Source organism: Exophiala xenobiotica, assembly GCF_000835505.1.
Source record: "Exophiala xenobiotica strain CBS 118157 unplaced genomic scaffold supercont1.7, whole genome shotgun sequence".
NCBI classification, from domain to species: domain Eukaryota; kingdom Fungi; phylum Ascomycota; class Eurotiomycetes; order Chaetothyriales; family Herpotrichiellaceae; genus Exophiala; species Exophiala xenobiotica.
In genome coordinates, this window is record NW_013562488.1 from 2,601,741 (window position 1) to 2,617,123 (window position 15,383).

Genomic DNA, 15,383 nt, shown 5'->3' on the forward strand with positions numbered 1-15,383 from the left:
TGCTGCGCAACAAGGTTTGATCGGAGTAGCAGGCCTGCAAGACACTGGGCTATGAACACCTAAGGCAGTAGAAGCGAGAGTTGATGTCGTAGAGCCTGCTTGTTCGAACCAGGTAACCGCTTCCGGATCCAGGTTTGAGTTTGTTTCGTTGAGAGAAACGAATCGTGGTCTTTCAGCCAGGACACAAGGTTGTCTCAGCTGCACGAGAAATATGAACGATCACTAATCCAAAGAGCGTTTGTACTGGTGACTGTCCTAATGCGTCGATATCGACACAAAGCGCGTTTCCAGATGTTCAAAATCCGGAACCCTTGGTGATGGTAGGAAATATTGAACGATAAGGATCAGTCAATATTGAACAGCTTTGTAAGGCGTGCGTAATCTTGTCCTTTGGTAGCTGGGCACCAGCATGGCATGGTATGGCATGTCTAGCTGAAGTGGAGGACACGACGCTGACAAAGCGACCATCCACCCACGCTGACCAATCGGCTGGCTAACCTCTCAATAATAGGCCTACCACGTGACCACAACCAAAAAGCACACAAGTAGATGGAAGGGAGGATGATGGCTGGGTGGATGTAGGTATATCAGATCTTCATAGACTGGAGTTGAGAACGTTGTTATTACATCCACTCACATCTATGTAATCTCGATCCTCCATCGAAATATCCACTCACGTAGTGGAGGAGAGGCTTAGAAACTTCCATCCCTGGCTGAAATTCAAGCCATTATCCAGATCGGAATCAACTTTTGCAGGCGCGATACGCCTGGACGGTGCCTCCGTGGTCAATGCCTTTGGACGCTTTGTGCTGTATGATATTCGTACATAGGTCATTTGCCAGGAATATGACCAGAAAGCCACACTTGTCGTAAGTCTCCATAATATTTTCTCTCGGGTATAGATGCGGCTTCCGGCTCGACGCTTTAGCTCTTGAGAGATATGCTCCTAGGCAGCTGTTGCTTTCCTAGCTGTCCTTGCTTTCGGATTCAGTGATTTCTTCTGCTTCGAACGAGGGCTGCCAGCCGGGTCTCCGCCCTCGATAAACTTCAACAATTCATCAATACTTCTCGAATCAAGCGCGACACTGCCGGTGCCTGTACGGACGTTCGGCTGGGTCGCGGCCGTCCGACCAGCTGCATTCGGCGCAGCACTGTTGGCATTCTGTGGTTGGAGTCGAGTACCCAGACCCATTCGAGGAAGATGTCGCAGGCCGGCTAGTCTTCGACTTTGCAAGGCCTTAGCTTGCTTCGCCAACGAGACCGCATTTTGAGTCAATTGCTCAAGCCAGCTCTCTGCCTCTTTCGTGTTGCGGTCATTGGGCCCCAGCTCTGCAAGGAAGATGTTGTACGCATCACGCATCTTATTCACAGCTCCTTTGGCGTCTGCATCCAAAGCCAAAGCCTGTGCCAGCTGGAACAAGATCGTGGCAGCATTGATCGACTGTCGTCCGAAAAGACCCTCGCAAACAGTGAAACAAGCTTCGAACCATTTGCGAGATTCAGAGTATTCCTTGAGAGACTGAAGCATGACCGCAGCGTTGTTCATGGTGGTAATCGAGTCTGGATGGCTAGGCCCGAATATGATCTTCCAGACATCGAGTGCATGTCTGACATACTTCAAGGCCTGTTTTGTGTTGCCAACGTGGTGCTCGAAGAGAGACAGATTGAGATATGCCAGAATCGCATCGTGAGAATCCACACCCAATGTCCGCTCGGTGACGATCACCGCTTTGCGAGCAAGCTCAACAGCGGCTTCTTTCTCGTCAGTCTGATAATAGATTGTTGACAGGGAGTGGTACATCTTAGCAACCTCGGGGTGGAGAATGCCGTAGATCTGCTCATGCAATGATAAAGATTCCAACACCAATTCTTGACCAAGCTGCTTCTGACCTTGCGCTAGAGAGATTTTGCCGGCTTCGAGTGCTTCCTCAGCCAACGCGCTTCTAGGCGTCGAGTCCTTAACGATAGGGGCGATGTTCAGAACATCGTCGGGAGTGAAGGTCGTGCTGGGCTTGACGACGGCACCGTTGGTCTGCGCTTGCTCACCACCCTTGCTCTTCTTCTTTTTCTTGCTTGCGGTTTCTTGTTGCGTACCATCGCTGGAACGAGTGTCGCTGCTGCTTCGAGCAGGTGAGGCCTCGAGAGACAGTTGAACACCTTTACTGAAAGAATATTCTCGGGCAACAAGCTGTAGGCCAAGCTTCAAGCTCGTCTCTCTAAGTAGAGGCAGTGGCTGGATAGACGCCCGCCAACCTTCCTGGAGTTCGTATCTGTATCGCATCTGCACCTGTTTTGCGATTTCTGCTTGTAATTTGGTAGGGTTCATCTTCTCGAAGGAGAAATCTCCCTCTGGATAAAGCGCACGTAGGTCCTCGTCAATCTCAGGTCGAGGATTTGGGTTCACTTCCGCCCCAAGCAAGCAATTCAGAAGATGTGAAATGCAAGCAGCAGCGAAGACCGCAGGCAAATGTCGCAAATAACTGTTGATAACGTGCTTCACAGCTCTAGCGACCATTTCTTGCAGGGCAACCCGAGAGAACGCTTGCAAACGAACACCTTTCTCCTCTGCGGCCTTGGCCAGTCGGCCGAGATATCTGATGTTGATGCCACGTTTGTGCAATAACTGACAAAGAGATTGACCATCCATTGGGAAACCGACATCACCATCATGGAGGTCTGTGATGAGATCAGGAACGACCTTGCTTCGCAAGAAGTCGCAGACTGCCCGGACTTCCTTCTCGTCTTCGGCGTATTCTTGCTTCTCTTCATCGGTCTGTGGTTGCTGTCCGCTGCACACGTCTGGATTGAGGCTGAAGTTGAAGTTCGAGATGTCAACCCGCTCCTGCTCCAGAGCTGGAGTCTGCTTCTTCTCGGCGACCTCGGCCTCAGAGCTCTGCTCGTCTTTCTTTTCGCCCTCAGCAGCATGGCTATCGGGCTTTGAGTCCTCCACTTTTTTCTGTTCCTCGGTGGTGCCATTAGCCTGATTCGCACGACGCTTTTCCACCTCGGCTCGGACATATTCTTGCATTTTCATGCGCCAGTATGCCTCGACAAGTTCCAGCCTCAAGACCGACATACGATGAGGGTACTTGGTATCAGAAGTGTCACTCTCCACTTCTTCTGACCAAGCGACATCGAGCGGTGTGATACGGTACAAATCAAGGACGTATTTGCGGCCATCTGTTCCGAGCAGCCCTTTCGTCTCGACACTTCCCTCCAAATCATGGCGCTTGTTCTCCTTGTCCCAGACAGCGTGCTTCTTGACGTGTAGAGATTTTGAAAGCTTTTCGAAGACCGGAACGAAGGCCTCGTTCTCGGTCACAATGTCCCTGCCTTCGACACCACCGTAGTCAATTTGATGTTCGCCTGGCTCTCGTTGCTTGAAAATGCCCGGAACAATACTTTGGCCAACAATGCGTTTGCCGAGATAATCAACTACGACAGTACCTGGCGTGAAAAGCCCATTAATGTCAAGTTGGTTGACCGACTTAACACCAGCAACGTCTTTTCCTACAGCGACTCTCGCAGCTTCGTCACCACCTTCACTGGCAAACGTCTGGACGCCATCGGCACCAAAGGAATAGAAGATGTTGTTGTAGATAAAGATCTGTGCATCTCGACCTTCGGTGGGATTTAGAGGTGCAACCTCCCCACGAGCCACAAGCACAGCACCTCGGGCGGCGGCATCGTTGTAATCTGCAAATAGCTTGGAAGTCAAACGTTCGCGGAAAACACGGTCTTGCAAGTTCTCACGTGGCAATTCGCGCGTCGTCTGGAATTCTTCATTCCAATCCCGAAGGTTTTCCGCTCCGTCCGCGCCGCCAATGAGATATGCCTCTTGCGCTCTTGTAGGATCAGCTTGGTGTTGGGTTCCTTGGGCATACGAAGCTGGGACGAGCCAAGGGTTTGCTGGGATGGCATTTTGGAATGGGAATGTTGTGAGCAGATCCTTCCGACCGTTGATCTTCTGCAGCTCGACGAAAGTCTCGTTGAAAGACGGTGACAGCAGCGAGATCAGGGTCAGTAAAGAATGCGCGCTGTGGTTCTTAGGGGCTGGCTTGGGGAACGGGTCGAATTTGTTGCTCGAGGACTTATTGACGAAGAATCCGGATACGCTTGCCGTGATGTGATGCTGCTCGCCTTCATTGGTCGTAAGCTGCAGATACAGCAGATGACCCCTCTGACGCAGATGGTATGGCGGTGGGTTCCATTGAGACACAGAGAGTGATTTGATCGTCTTCGGCAAGGTATCCTCATGTGCAGGTAGAATGGTGTCCAAAGATGGTTGACCGTCAACCTCGTAGCCAGCCAATGGATTGTCCTCCAACTTGTCCGCAGGTGCTTGCGTTGAGCCGAACTTTTCGTCGTGTAAAGACAGCCCAGCACAGATACCGTGCAACTGGTCGGAGCGGTCTCCGGTGGCTCCGATGAGCTCTCTTATTCGAATGACATGTAATCTCGCCTCTTTCTCCGTGTAGGGGTCCTCCATCAGGACTAATTCGTCGTTGGGCTTGAGATCTTTGACCTCGGAGAGCTCGATGAAATCGTTGATCCTCTGACCGTTGTGCTCGAGGTGGAAGCAGGTATACTGGAATGTATCCGGTGTCTCGACAATTGACTGACGCACATCTTGGACCTGCTCTTGATGTGTCACCATCACCTGTTGCTGGTAGGGCTTGTGCGGCAGCTTCACGGTGACTTGGAACAGTGCACCAGCGTTGGGATCGTCATGGTTGGTGTGGTCATGATCGTGAGCATGTTCGTGGTCATGCATATGGCCATTGGTACCGTTCGGCAGGGCTGAGGAAGTTTCACCTTCCATCTGTGTATCTGTTACATCTGTATTCCAGGTTAAGATCGCATGCCGTGACTGCTGAGTAGAGCTGGCGAACCTTGGTTTGTCTGCACGTCACCATTGGAAGCCATTAGGAAATTTTTGGAGAACAATGCAGCACTGTACAGAGGAAGCCACCGGTAAAGAAGGTGTCAAACAAAAGGAATGACGAAGAGATGGTACTATACACAGAACGATGAGTAAGATAGGATTAATGTACAGTATGAACAAGCAAGGAACCGGCAAAGTTGAATCGAAGAGATTAATTTTCCTCGACTTTGGAGATGAAGCAATTGCAGGTGTTTAGCATTGGTAGAGGAGAAAAGATGCGAATGGGCTGATTGGTCGCTCGGAGCGCAGGAAGCTGGCCCCGAGACGAAGAAAATTTCACGGGGAGAAGAGCTGCGCTGTGGATGCCCTGGACTTGCTCAATCCGTCGCGATCCGCCTAGGCGCTTCCCAGTCATCACAGTTAAAGAGCCGCACAGCCGAGGGCGCCCGGGATATCCTCGCAGAGGCTGAAATGGGCCTCACCAGCCTCACACGCCTCCCTAGCCATGATGGGCCCTTGAAGCGGATCATCATGGACATGGACACTTCTCCGTTCGTGTCACGCGACTTCCTTATAATGCGTCCATGTCTCCCTCGAAGGTCGCAAAATGAATTGACTGTCGTCTTCTATATCGGTATGGACATGCCCTGCTACTACACCAACTCACATGTAGTATGGCTGCGATATTAGCTTGTCCTAGAAAGCGCAACATGATGAAGGCTCAGTCGCGTACATGAAGGAATCAATGCCTAGACACACGTGGGCTTCATTTTAAGACCTCCAAGATTATCAGGCCGCGAGCCTCTCTTGCTCATCAATCTCATCCATTTTTCAAAATCTTCTGTGTCTGTGCCGGGCTTCTCAGCAACTTGATCTCTGTACAAGTCATTCTTTGCCTTTTTCTCTTCGTACGCTCCTTTATTGGTTGGAATCATCTGCATCCTTGAATCCCGGTCTCGTCGTTTCCAAATCGACGAGCTCCTGGTACCATAATTTCTAGGAGTAAATTCTCGAGGGTTGATTGTGTGTATTTGATCGCCCATCATGAAAGTCCCCAAAGTATGCACAATCAGCAGGAGGGCAATTCGGCCCAATATCGTTAGAAGTCGGGTTTGCGCCAGTGTCAGTTCTATACGAAATGCGTCGCAATTCGGCCCTACCAGCAATTTTCCTGGTCAAGATCAGGACGAAGAGGAAGAAACTCCCAAAGGCTCAAAGTCCGAAAAGCACTCACAGTCTCGTTTTGGACCTACTATGTTCAAGATGTTTGAAAGTGCTGCAACTACCTTTGCCTCCATTGCCATCCTCGGCCTTGCAGGCTATTCCTACCACCTTTACTACAAATCGCTTGTTTTGCGCAAGATGGAAAAGGCTTTTACTCCTGGCGACCCGATGCTGGACCTCGCCGCACCTCCTGGACCTCATCTCCCGCCTACTGACCAATCAGATGACGAGTCTGATCACTGGGTCGAGAGACCTGAACAAACCAGGATTGACAAGATCATAAACGGGGACTCTAGAGGAAGATATTATCTTCTGGTCGGCGAGAAGGGCACTGGGAAGTCATCCATGATTCTCGAAGCTATGCGCAAGATCGACGGTGAAGGAGTTTCAATGTTCGAAGCTCACGCAGATCCGGAGATCTTTCGAATCCGCCTGGGTAAAGCCCTCAATTACGACTTTCACGAAGACTACATTGGATCACTCTTTTCGATTCGCGGACCGCGAGATACGACAGCTTTGCTGGATATCGAGCGCGCATTCAACAAGCTCGAAAAGATATCCTTGTCTCATCGGGACGGTTCTCGCCTGAAAGGCAGCGGCAAAGGACCGCTAGTTCTCGTCGTCAACTGTGCGCACCTCATAAGGAATGATGAGGACGGAAACGACCTGATTGAACTGATGCAACAACGTGCCGAGCAGTGGGCAGCCGCAAACCTGATCACTATGATTTTCAATTCCGATGATTACTGGGTCTACGAGCGGTTGAAGCGATTCGCAACAAGAATGGAAGTAATTCAGATATTTGATCTGCCAAAGGATCGGGCCATCGCGGCCTTGGATGCATACCGAGCGAGATATTTCCCGCAGCAGAAACGAGATCCGGAGATACTAAAGCAGGTCTATGAGCTCGTCGGTGGGCGATTGAACTTCCTCGGCCGAGTCGCCAAAGCCACAGACATGGTGAAGATGGGCCACCAAATCAACGAAGCCGAAAAGACTTGGTTCCTAAATCAGTGTGGCATCTTGGGAGAAGACATGGACGACGATGTCATGGACCAACAAAAGTATGCCAGTGCAGCCATGGTACTAGCCAAGGCTCTCGTCGAGAAGGAGAAGGAGATGGAGTCGAGCTACGACGATGAAAGCGGCCATATTCTACCGCAGATCCCTCTATATATTGCTCGGCAGATCATGACCAGAGCGGATTTCATTCAGAGCTATGACCACGACAATATTTTCACTATCGACAGCACTGCCATGGTTCGCGCAGACAGCGTCCCTATGATGAACGCTTTCAAATCGATATGCGCCGAAGAAGGGTTCGATGAGTATCTCGAAGCTACGCTTGACCGCATATCTGCCATTGAGAGCCTCAACAGAACAAAGGAACTTACCTTCAAAGATCTATGGATCGAACAGAAAGGGGAACAACGGGGCAAATATGTATTTGTCAACAAAGACCACAAAGGACGAGAAACTGGCACTACGGAGATGCGAGTTCAACCCGACAACCCACCTGAAGATGACGATTAGAAATCACGTCGCAACACTACAGCCGTGAGCCTCCCAGACCTGTCAGGAGGTACCTAGAATTACGGTCGCCGACCGAAACAGACCGCGCATTGACGGATCATTCTCTGCGGCAGCGGCGCTATGCCACTCCCTCTGGTTGCGAACGCCCCTTGCAACGCTTTACATGCTCGGCCACAACCTGGACAATGGTTTCTGTTCGGTACACCCTCATGGTGATAGATCCATCTTTCCATACTGGTGCTAGTGATACTGGCCCATCGGTCACGAGGCACCAGTTGATTTGTGGCTTCCAAGTTCTCAAGATTTGATCGAGCTTGCATGTTGCGCACACGGAATTGGGCAGCTCTGCAGGCTATGCATTGCCAGTCGGAGTATGGCTGCTGGTGGATGTTTTCTCGATTCGCCAGGCCGCAATCACAAGGACGAAGTTGGTTGCAGATTTTCGTGCTGCGACTGCATGGTTGGCAATAGTACAACTCGGTCTGGGGGCACTTGTGAGGGTCATAGAATTGTTGAGCTCGCCGTACGCAGTTGATACAGATGAACTTGTTGCAACCGGAGAAGATTCCTGGGTGGTACCTACCGTAACAACGTGACACGGCCACTATGTCTGAGGTGTTTGGGCAGTCATCGCATTTGACGGGCTTCAGACCAGCAAAATAGGGGTCCTTCGTATCTGGCTGGGTTGGAATGTGAGGAAATGGCTTGAACAGATCGGCAACTGTGCGAGATGTCAACCGGAGTCTGGTGTAATCATAGGGGCTGAGACCACCCACCTCTCTCAGACCGTCTCGGAAGTCAGGAATGGAGGTCAACAAGCTCACCAAGTCTAACTTGGGCTTCGAGTATGATGGCGGAGGTGGAACCTGTTGATTGTGCAAAGTGAGGCAGCTTGTTAGGCTGATGTGATTCTCGGTCTCAATGCGACGTTGCTTACCTGAGAGTACTTCGACACAATCGGAGAAGGAGCGTTGTCTCTTGCTGGTCGCCATGATGTTGGTTGTGCAGATTTCGAGCTGATCGCTGGATCCCTCCTAACATCGTGGCCGGAGGGCTATCTCGTTCTTATGCTTAGAATAGGGGCTGTTGGACACAATGGCATTATTCGCAATGTCTAACATCAATACAGGTGTTGGACAAAGCTCCATTATCCTCTTTGACTGTATGAAGTCTACTGATCCTATCAGGTTCCTCGTTGACTCGAGTCTGGTAAAGGAGCTTTGTTCTCCTCCTCCCAGACAACGACTTGGACAATGAATTGAACAGCTCGAGGCGGGCGCCGTGCCAGGTATGGAAGGAGACTGCTTGACCGCCATCATTGAGCACAACGCCGGCAGCCGGCAGTAGCAAGACATGGTCAAAATCTCCCATGATTTTGTATTGTCACTGGGATACAGTAACAGAAGATCCCACGAACTCTAGGTACCAGTCCCTAGGCATGGTACGGGGTAGTCATTTAAGAATACCTTAGGTGAGGTGAATGAGGTATGCAACGGGTTTCCTCCTCCGCCCTCCTCTGTTCTGCTGTTCTGTGACGTAGCTCTCAATATCCGCTCTCGGGCCAATCACGTCACGATCGCGTCTGTGCCTTTTCATCTTCCTCCCACCAGCATCTTCTCGCTTCTCGCTTCTCCAGCCACTGCTTTTTCTCATTCCTGCCCCCTACCCTCAGTCCCGCTCACCATTGTCTGCTTGGCTCACCTTACTCATCTACTACCTCCTTGCCATTAATGCTCGACGACCTCCTCGCCCTCACCACGACCCTCGTCCATTCGGATCACGAGCACGAGCTCAGCGCAGCTTCGGGATCAGAGACCGACATAATGGCTCCACGAAGCCGACACACAAAATCTGCGAGCGTCGCGTCTAGCACTGATGCCGATACCACCGTCAAAGGCACCGACTTGATCAATGGCGGCATGCTCCCGCCCGCCACGACACCGGATCACACTACAACGCGCACCAGTAAACGGCGTCCATCGAGATCGACCACTTCACCTCCATCGTCTCCTGTCGTTGTGATCCCGGCTACAAGGAAAGTCGTAATACAACCAGAGGTGCACAAAGACTTTGAGGTAGTCAAGTTCGTAGGCACTGTCATACTCAGTACTTTGCTCGAAGCAGGCCTGCAAACAGCAGCATCGATGGTGGGCACAGGCGATTACGCGGCAATCTCCAAACGAGCAGATACATGGCCTGAAATCCTGGGACTTCTGGCCTGGAAGATCGCCAAATTGGGCATATACTGGGCCGCTGATTTTGACGGTACGATCTCTCATCACCTTTGCTTGCTTTCCCCAATGACTGACTCAATCAGCATACGACGTGGCATCCATGACCCTGCTCCTCTCCACGCCTCAATCTATTCTTCTCGGTCTGTTCTACGACATCCACCCGACAACACTCGCATCAACGACGCTATCCTCCATCCTGGCAAACTCTCTTCCCTATCTGCTCCTTCGCCCTCTCTCTCCGTCTCACAACCCGAACGCAGCGCCAAAGGCTATTCTACGCAATCGTCCCATCCTTACTGACCCATACACCACTGTCGCGACATCTCTCTTGGCAACAGCGATCTTCGCCGTCCTCCTTGAAGCAAGTTTTGCGACATTTCTGCCTAGCTGGCTGATCACACACTTCACTGGGCTGCGCACCCTTGAGAAGGCTCATCTCGGTGCAGGGGGCCTGCCAATTCTGCTCCTAGCATTGATACCTGCCGGCGTTGCGGCTATGGAATATCTATTCGCCCCGTCCACTGCTGTAGCGAGTACTGCACCATCAGCCCCAACCTTCGACCCCTCAACCGCTAGTTTCGCAGAGCATGTCTATCACAATGGTTGGGGCTGGTATTCGCCACGGCAGAAGGCTTTGATCAGTCGAGCTGGGCTGTTGGCGTATTTGATTGTGGTGGAGACGGTCGTCTTGCTTTGGGGAACGCTCGAGGGCGTTGAGTTTACGGGCGCGATCGGATATGCAGGAATTTGGGGCGCTGGTGTTGTACTTGTTGCTGCGGCCTTGGATTGGGTCGGTGGTCCGAGTGATTGAGTCGCAAGATGGGACTGGGCTTGGTGGCAATTTTACTGTACATGTGAGTTCAGCATTCGACGCTATGGAAAGGGGTCGAAGGATGCTACAAACGAACTTGTTGGCAAGGAAGGGAAAACCAATGATTTTTGCAGAGTTTGCTTTTATCCCATGTAGGGGTGAGCCAGGATTTGAGGCCCTGATGAGTTGAAAGGAGTGACAAAGAATGGTAAATTCGTTACATGCATGCCGCCATGAAGGTTCAGGCGGACTGGGTTGGAGAGCGTCCAGATCACCTTTCTTAATCGCGCGGATGATGTAGCAAGCGAAGACGCTCTGTTACAGGAGACGTCGAAGGAGAGCCATCGACTCTAATGTCATCCGCAAGGCTATTAGATTCACAGACTGGATTGGATTAGAGACCGAAGCCTGCCACAGAGTTGGCGTATGCCGTTGTCACGTTTGGATTTCGATGGCTCTTTTATACGTACCTGTTGGCAAACCCACGTTCTGTCTCAGCAATGAGGTAAAATTGCATCGCAGCGCTTCGCTTCGCGTTTTGCTCGATTTCGACGTCGGATTATACTGTAGAAGAGGAAACCCCGTCGCAGTCCCGATCAGTCGGTTTGGCCAGGCGAATGAGAATCGAATTTCTTTACGCCGCCAACACCTCATATTCCACACCCGTACAGTCTCCCGCGTTGACGCCCTCTATCAAATCGTTTGGACAAGCACTCATGATGGCCAGACAGTCCCGCTCGGCCCTGAGAACGATATACTCGCCGGCCTTGCTCTCGGGCGGAACGCACTCGATCTTCCCGCCGCCGGAGTCCCGATCCAAGCCCGTCGTGATGGGCACGTTCATGAAGACGTTCAACGGGTCCGGCGTCCACTCGTCCGAGATGCAGATGCTGCCGGGAGTGAAGAGGTCGTTGTCGTTGTCGGCCGCCGCCGCAGCAGCAGCCCGTGCGAGCGCGACGTGCATGTTCTCGGCGCAGCTGGCGTGCTCGAAGTCCGGATAGCCGAGGTTGTGCATGCGGAAGCGGTCGCAGCAGCCGAACAGCGTGTCGTGGATGCCGGACGTGGTGTCCTCGAGCAGCGTGAACAGCGGGAGGGATTTGTTGGTGTACAGCACGTCCTGGGTCGCCGGGATGAGTTTGGATAGGATGCTGCGGGTGCGTGAGGCCGAGAAGTACTGGATACCCGTTGCGAATGGGTACGGGCTGGGTGACGGGCAGGATGGCGTTGTTGTAGACGTCGTTGTATCGGACGACGGCTTACCAGTACAAGTACTACTGCCGGCATCGTTGGCTTTTGTAGTACTCGGAAAAGAGGAGCGTATGAAGCTCCTGGGTATGTCACCGTCACCGGCAGTCGCAGTGGTACTGCTATTCGGAAACACGAAAGCCCAGAAGTCAATGACCTGGTTGCCGTGCGGATTGATCAGCTTGAGTCGTTGCCCGGATTTGAGGGCCACATAGTCGCCTGTCCGAGCTGGAATGGTGACGATGGCCATCATGTATGGATGATACGGTGTCAACCCTACGTTCCGCTATACCTTGCTTTTTATAATGCTTCAGATGTTGGTGACAGGACACTCCCCCCTGAAGCCCCAAATATCTTCGATGGCGGTCATCTCCTATATCACGGCGATCTCCTACAGAGTACGATCTGGACAACATCATAATATCGGGCCTGATGATTTAGGAGGCGGGTAGGGAAGAAATAACGAATCCCTTCTTCTCAGGATTTATTCACTTTGGAGTTCAGAATACAAGAAATAGTTCGGATACCTAGGTGAACAGGCAGTCTACCTGAAGTAGCACACAGCAAGCCCTTCGCAAGCCAGCAACTCAGGCTGCTTCGATGGAAACAGCCGTTCCCTATCTATCTACTCCTGGCTGACGTACTGAGTGAGTGCTTGCGACGGCCATTCACTCAGCTCTTGTTTCGATGCTCGACAGTTCCATCCTCTGTGCATATCCAAGTCCAGCACCTCCAACTTTGCCAGCAAGCTTGGAAGTAGCTGGCCCAGACTTGTCATCGAACAAACATTCACCAGCTCAAGCTTGCCTTATTTATTGTCATAGGATTGTCATCATTGTCGTGGTCGTGCATGCCCAAGCATATACCATTCCCGTGCCCAATGCCGCCCCCCTCGTCAGTAAACTCCAGCGTGACAGCGCTTATCCTAAGCCCATGCAGCTCACCCAAACGCCGCCATTAACCCAAGCCGAGACGATGCAAGCCCTTCAAGAAGTTTCGGTATTTCGCCTTCCGCGAGTGCGGCTTCCACCCTTCAGACTCTTGACTCGACTAAGAAAGCCGCCACCAGTTTTGCCTTCTTCAGCTCCGAGGCTCTCGACTGTCAACTTTCTTTCTAAACCGAGGCCACGGCGAGGACTACTAGGCGCTCGAGCCCGACTTGGCTTTTGTGGGTCCTCGGCGAATGCGATCTGAGCACCTTTCTTTTCATATTCCTTATCGTAATCCTTGAAGAATGGATTGGCGTTGCTCTCAGACCTGCCCGTTCCCAACGGGCTGTTTGGGGTGCCAATCGGCTCTGGCGACGTCATGCGACCCCCGTCGGACATCTTTGGTCGCACGGACTTGATCCTCTGTGCCAAACTTTTCTTTCGTGACAGACCGTTTGCTAGTGCTTGCTGCTGGGCCTCGTACTCGCTTTCTCGGCGCTGGATAGCAGCCCGACTTGCTGGTGCGCCTTCTAGGAACGTGCTGGTGCCGAGACCGGCGGTTTCACTTCCATGGACTGGCTCAGTGCGTGCAATTGGGTTGAAACTAGTGCTTCTCTCGGTCGGCGGTCGGCGAAAGTAGTCGACATCTTCGTCCACAACTGCCGCTTCATTGTAATCGACGTGAGCTTCTTGTCCTGTGCCGTGATACTGCTCAAGGTTGATTTTCTTGTTCAGAGGCCCAGCACCACCCAGTTGCATGTTTACAGAATCTTTTGGAAAGGCTTGCATTGGTGCTTGCCTGGAGCCTTTCCGATTGCGGTGAGGGTTGCAAGCATCGAAGGGTCCGTCATGGTGGAATACTGGAAAACGTCAGTGAATGTTTCACGGATCACATATCGCAACAACTTACATCCAGTGCCGTAGATACTTGTGACGTCGAGTTTGTCGATAATGTCTAGTCTTGCACTCGGCTTCTTCGACTTAGTCGAACCTTTTGCCTCTTTTTCACGCAGTTTTCTCTCTCTGCGTCTCTTTTCGGCCTCTGGATCCAAATCCTTTGGTTTATCACGGACAGAAGACTCTGAATTTCGACGCTGTGTCCGTTTCTCGCGGGGTCGATTCTCGGATGGGTCTGCGAAGATGTCAAGCTCGTTTGGCAGGCCACGTTGTTTCGCTTGCTGACGTCTGCGCTCCTCGTCAGAGTTACTGGGCCTGTGGCGGCCAGGAGGACCGCGTTGGTGAGGTCGTGGGGGCATGTTTTCACGTCGTGAGGCTCCATTAGCCGGGGCTCTCTGTGATGATTTGGCAGAATCATTGAGATCGAGGGATGCCTTTACCATCCATTAGTAGGCTTTCAAGCATAGACACGTATGAACCTACAAAGATGTCTGCAGTCAGGTCGGCGGGCTTGGGTGACTTTGTCACATTGTCGCCCGTGGATGTGCCGTTGCTGGTTCCGTCTGGGGAGGCGATTTCGCTGCTATCAAGAAATGGGTTGGTAGACACGGGCTTGACAGGAGCCAAACCAGGACTGATTGCATTGTCGACAAGGCGATTGCGAAAGGGATTGTTCGAGGCTAGAGGAGAAGGGCCCCGATCTGAGAATGGAGTCAGTCTTGTCGGTTGTAAACAGAGCCATTCATTGCAGGGGCCAAATGAGGAGCACCTCAGGATCGATCCCTAGTGCTGAAAAAGCAAAGACATGGAGTCACCACGTACCTGCGAGCGGTGCAGCTTGCGCCATGGTGTCTTGTGACTCCGATTCTTCTTCTCTGGAGCCGCAGGTCAGGTGCTACCTTGGGCGACCAGCGATGAATGTACAGGCCCGATGATTTTGGGTGTTACAAGATGCTGCGACGCAGCTCCGACGACGGAAGAGGTGGACTAGATAGGGAGACGCGATGGGTAGGTAGGAGTAGGACGTGAGAACAAGAGCAAGTGGTTTTGTTTAGTCCAAAAGCGGACGCGAAAGAGCGTGTGAGGACCAGGAGGGACGTGCGCTGAACGCCACAGAGACGATGACGGTATTTCTGCTTGAAGAAGAGTATGCAGAGATATGATATGCTGACTGTCGTATTCGAGGAAGAAGCACAACGTTCAGGATGAAAGTAACGTTCGTGAAAATGGTAAAGATTCAGTATGGATAAAAGGGTCAAAAAGGGTCAAAAAGGAGGCAGAGGGGGGGAATGGAGGCGCAGGCAAGTGCAGCGCAGGCACAATCAAAAGAATAATTCGGGGAAGTTCAAAGGGAAGAAATCGGGGCCATCAGGGCTCATTAACCAACTGACTAAAACTAACGTGGATTCACCAGGCTTAACACGCCACAGCCCACTGGCCACTGTCGACATCAACAACCGAATACTGGGATGTTGACTGGTGAAATGACCTGTAGACCTTTTTGCTGCCTCCCAACGATTCCTGCTCTTCGAGATACCCGTCAAGCCGCATCCATCAGTTGCAACTACTCTACCATCCTAGTCACTATTGCATAATTCAAGATAAATCCCACCTGGCACGCCACT

The 15,383-nt window shown here is 51.9% G+C and overlaps 5 protein-coding genes across 5 annotated transcripts; 2 read left to right on the forward strand and 3 right to left on the reverse strand.

Annotated features, from left to right (window-relative positions):
• Nucleotides 1-946: 946 nt before the first annotated feature.
• PV05_11654 (uncharacterized protein) lies at nt 947-4,926 on the reverse strand (the record flags this gene model as incomplete). The annotated part of the gene is made up of 2 exons (XM_013455160.1): nt 947-4,839; nt 4,893-4,926. The coding sequence occupies 2 exons, from the start codon at nt 4,924-4,926 to the stop codon at nt 947-949; spliced, it is 3,927 nt and encodes a 1,308-aa protein (XP_013310614.1).
• A 560-nt stretch (nt 4,927-5,486) lies between these two features.
• Nucleotides 5,487-8,816, forward strand: PV05_11655 (uncharacterized protein). Its single transcript, XM_013455161.1, has one exon. It carries the CDS (start codon nt 5,930-5,932, stop codon nt 7,640-7,642), a length of 1,713 nt encoding a protein of 570 aa, XP_013310615.1. The 5' UTR covers nt 5,487-5,929; the 3' UTR covers nt 7,643-8,816.
• A 465-nt stretch (nt 8,817-9,281) lies between these two features.
• Nucleotides 9,282-11,169, forward strand: PV05_11656 (uncharacterized protein). Its single transcript, XM_013455162.1, has 2 exons — nt 9,282-9,907; nt 9,960-11,169. The coding sequence occupies exons 1-2, from the start codon at nt 9,373-9,375 to the stop codon at nt 10,685-10,687; spliced, it is 1,263 nt and encodes a 420-aa protein (XP_013310616.1). The 5' UTR covers nt 9,282-9,372; the 3' UTR covers nt 10,688-11,169.
• On the reverse strand, nt 11,098-12,182 carry PV05_11657 (uncharacterized protein; the record flags this gene model as incomplete). The annotated part of the gene is made up of 1 exon (XM_013455163.1): nt 11,098-12,182. The coding sequence occupies one exon, from the start codon at nt 12,180-12,182 to the stop codon at nt 11,322-11,324; it is 861 nt and encodes a 286-aa protein (XP_013310617.1). The 3' UTR covers nt 11,098-11,321.
• Nucleotides 12,183-12,433: 251 nt separating this feature from the next.
• On the reverse strand, nt 12,434-15,066 carry PV05_11658 (uncharacterized protein). The gene is made up of 4 exons (XM_013455164.1): nt 14,581-15,066; nt 14,242-14,459; nt 13,772-14,192; nt 12,434-13,721 (listed from the first exon to the last, which is right to left on the reverse strand). Exons 1-4 carry the CDS (start codon nt 14,603-14,605, stop codon nt 12,919-12,921), a joined length of 1,467 nt encoding a protein of 488 aa, XP_013310618.1. The 5' UTR covers nt 14,606-15,066; the 3' UTR covers nt 12,434-12,918.
• Nucleotides 15,067-15,383: the final 317 nt, after the last annotated feature.

Bases quoted from the DNA above. Each gene is read 5' to 3' on its own strand.
- PV05_11658 (XM_013455164.1), bottom strand. From the start codon at position 14,605: ATGGCGCAAGCTGCACCGCTCGCAG. The intron at 14,460-14,580 runs GTACGTGGTGAC...CTCCATTCTCAG, and splicing joins GCAAGCTGCACCGCTCGCAG to ATCGGGGCCCTTCTCCTCTA. The intron at 13,722-13,771 runs GTAAGTTGTTGC...GACGTTTTCCAG, and splicing joins AAGTATCTACGGCACTGGAT to TATTCCACCATGACGGACCC.
- PV05_11655 (XM_013455161.1), top strand. From the start codon at position 5,930: ATGAAAGTCCCCAAAGTATGCACAATCAGCAGGAGGGCAATTCGGCCC.
- PV05_11656 (XM_013455162.1), top strand. From the start codon at position 9,373: ATGCTCGACGACCTCCTCGCCCTCACCACGACCCTCGTCCATTCGGAT. The intron at 9,908-9,959 runs GTACGATCTCTC...TGACTCAATCAG, and splicing joins CTGGGCCGCTGATTTTGACG to CATACGACGTGGCATCCATG.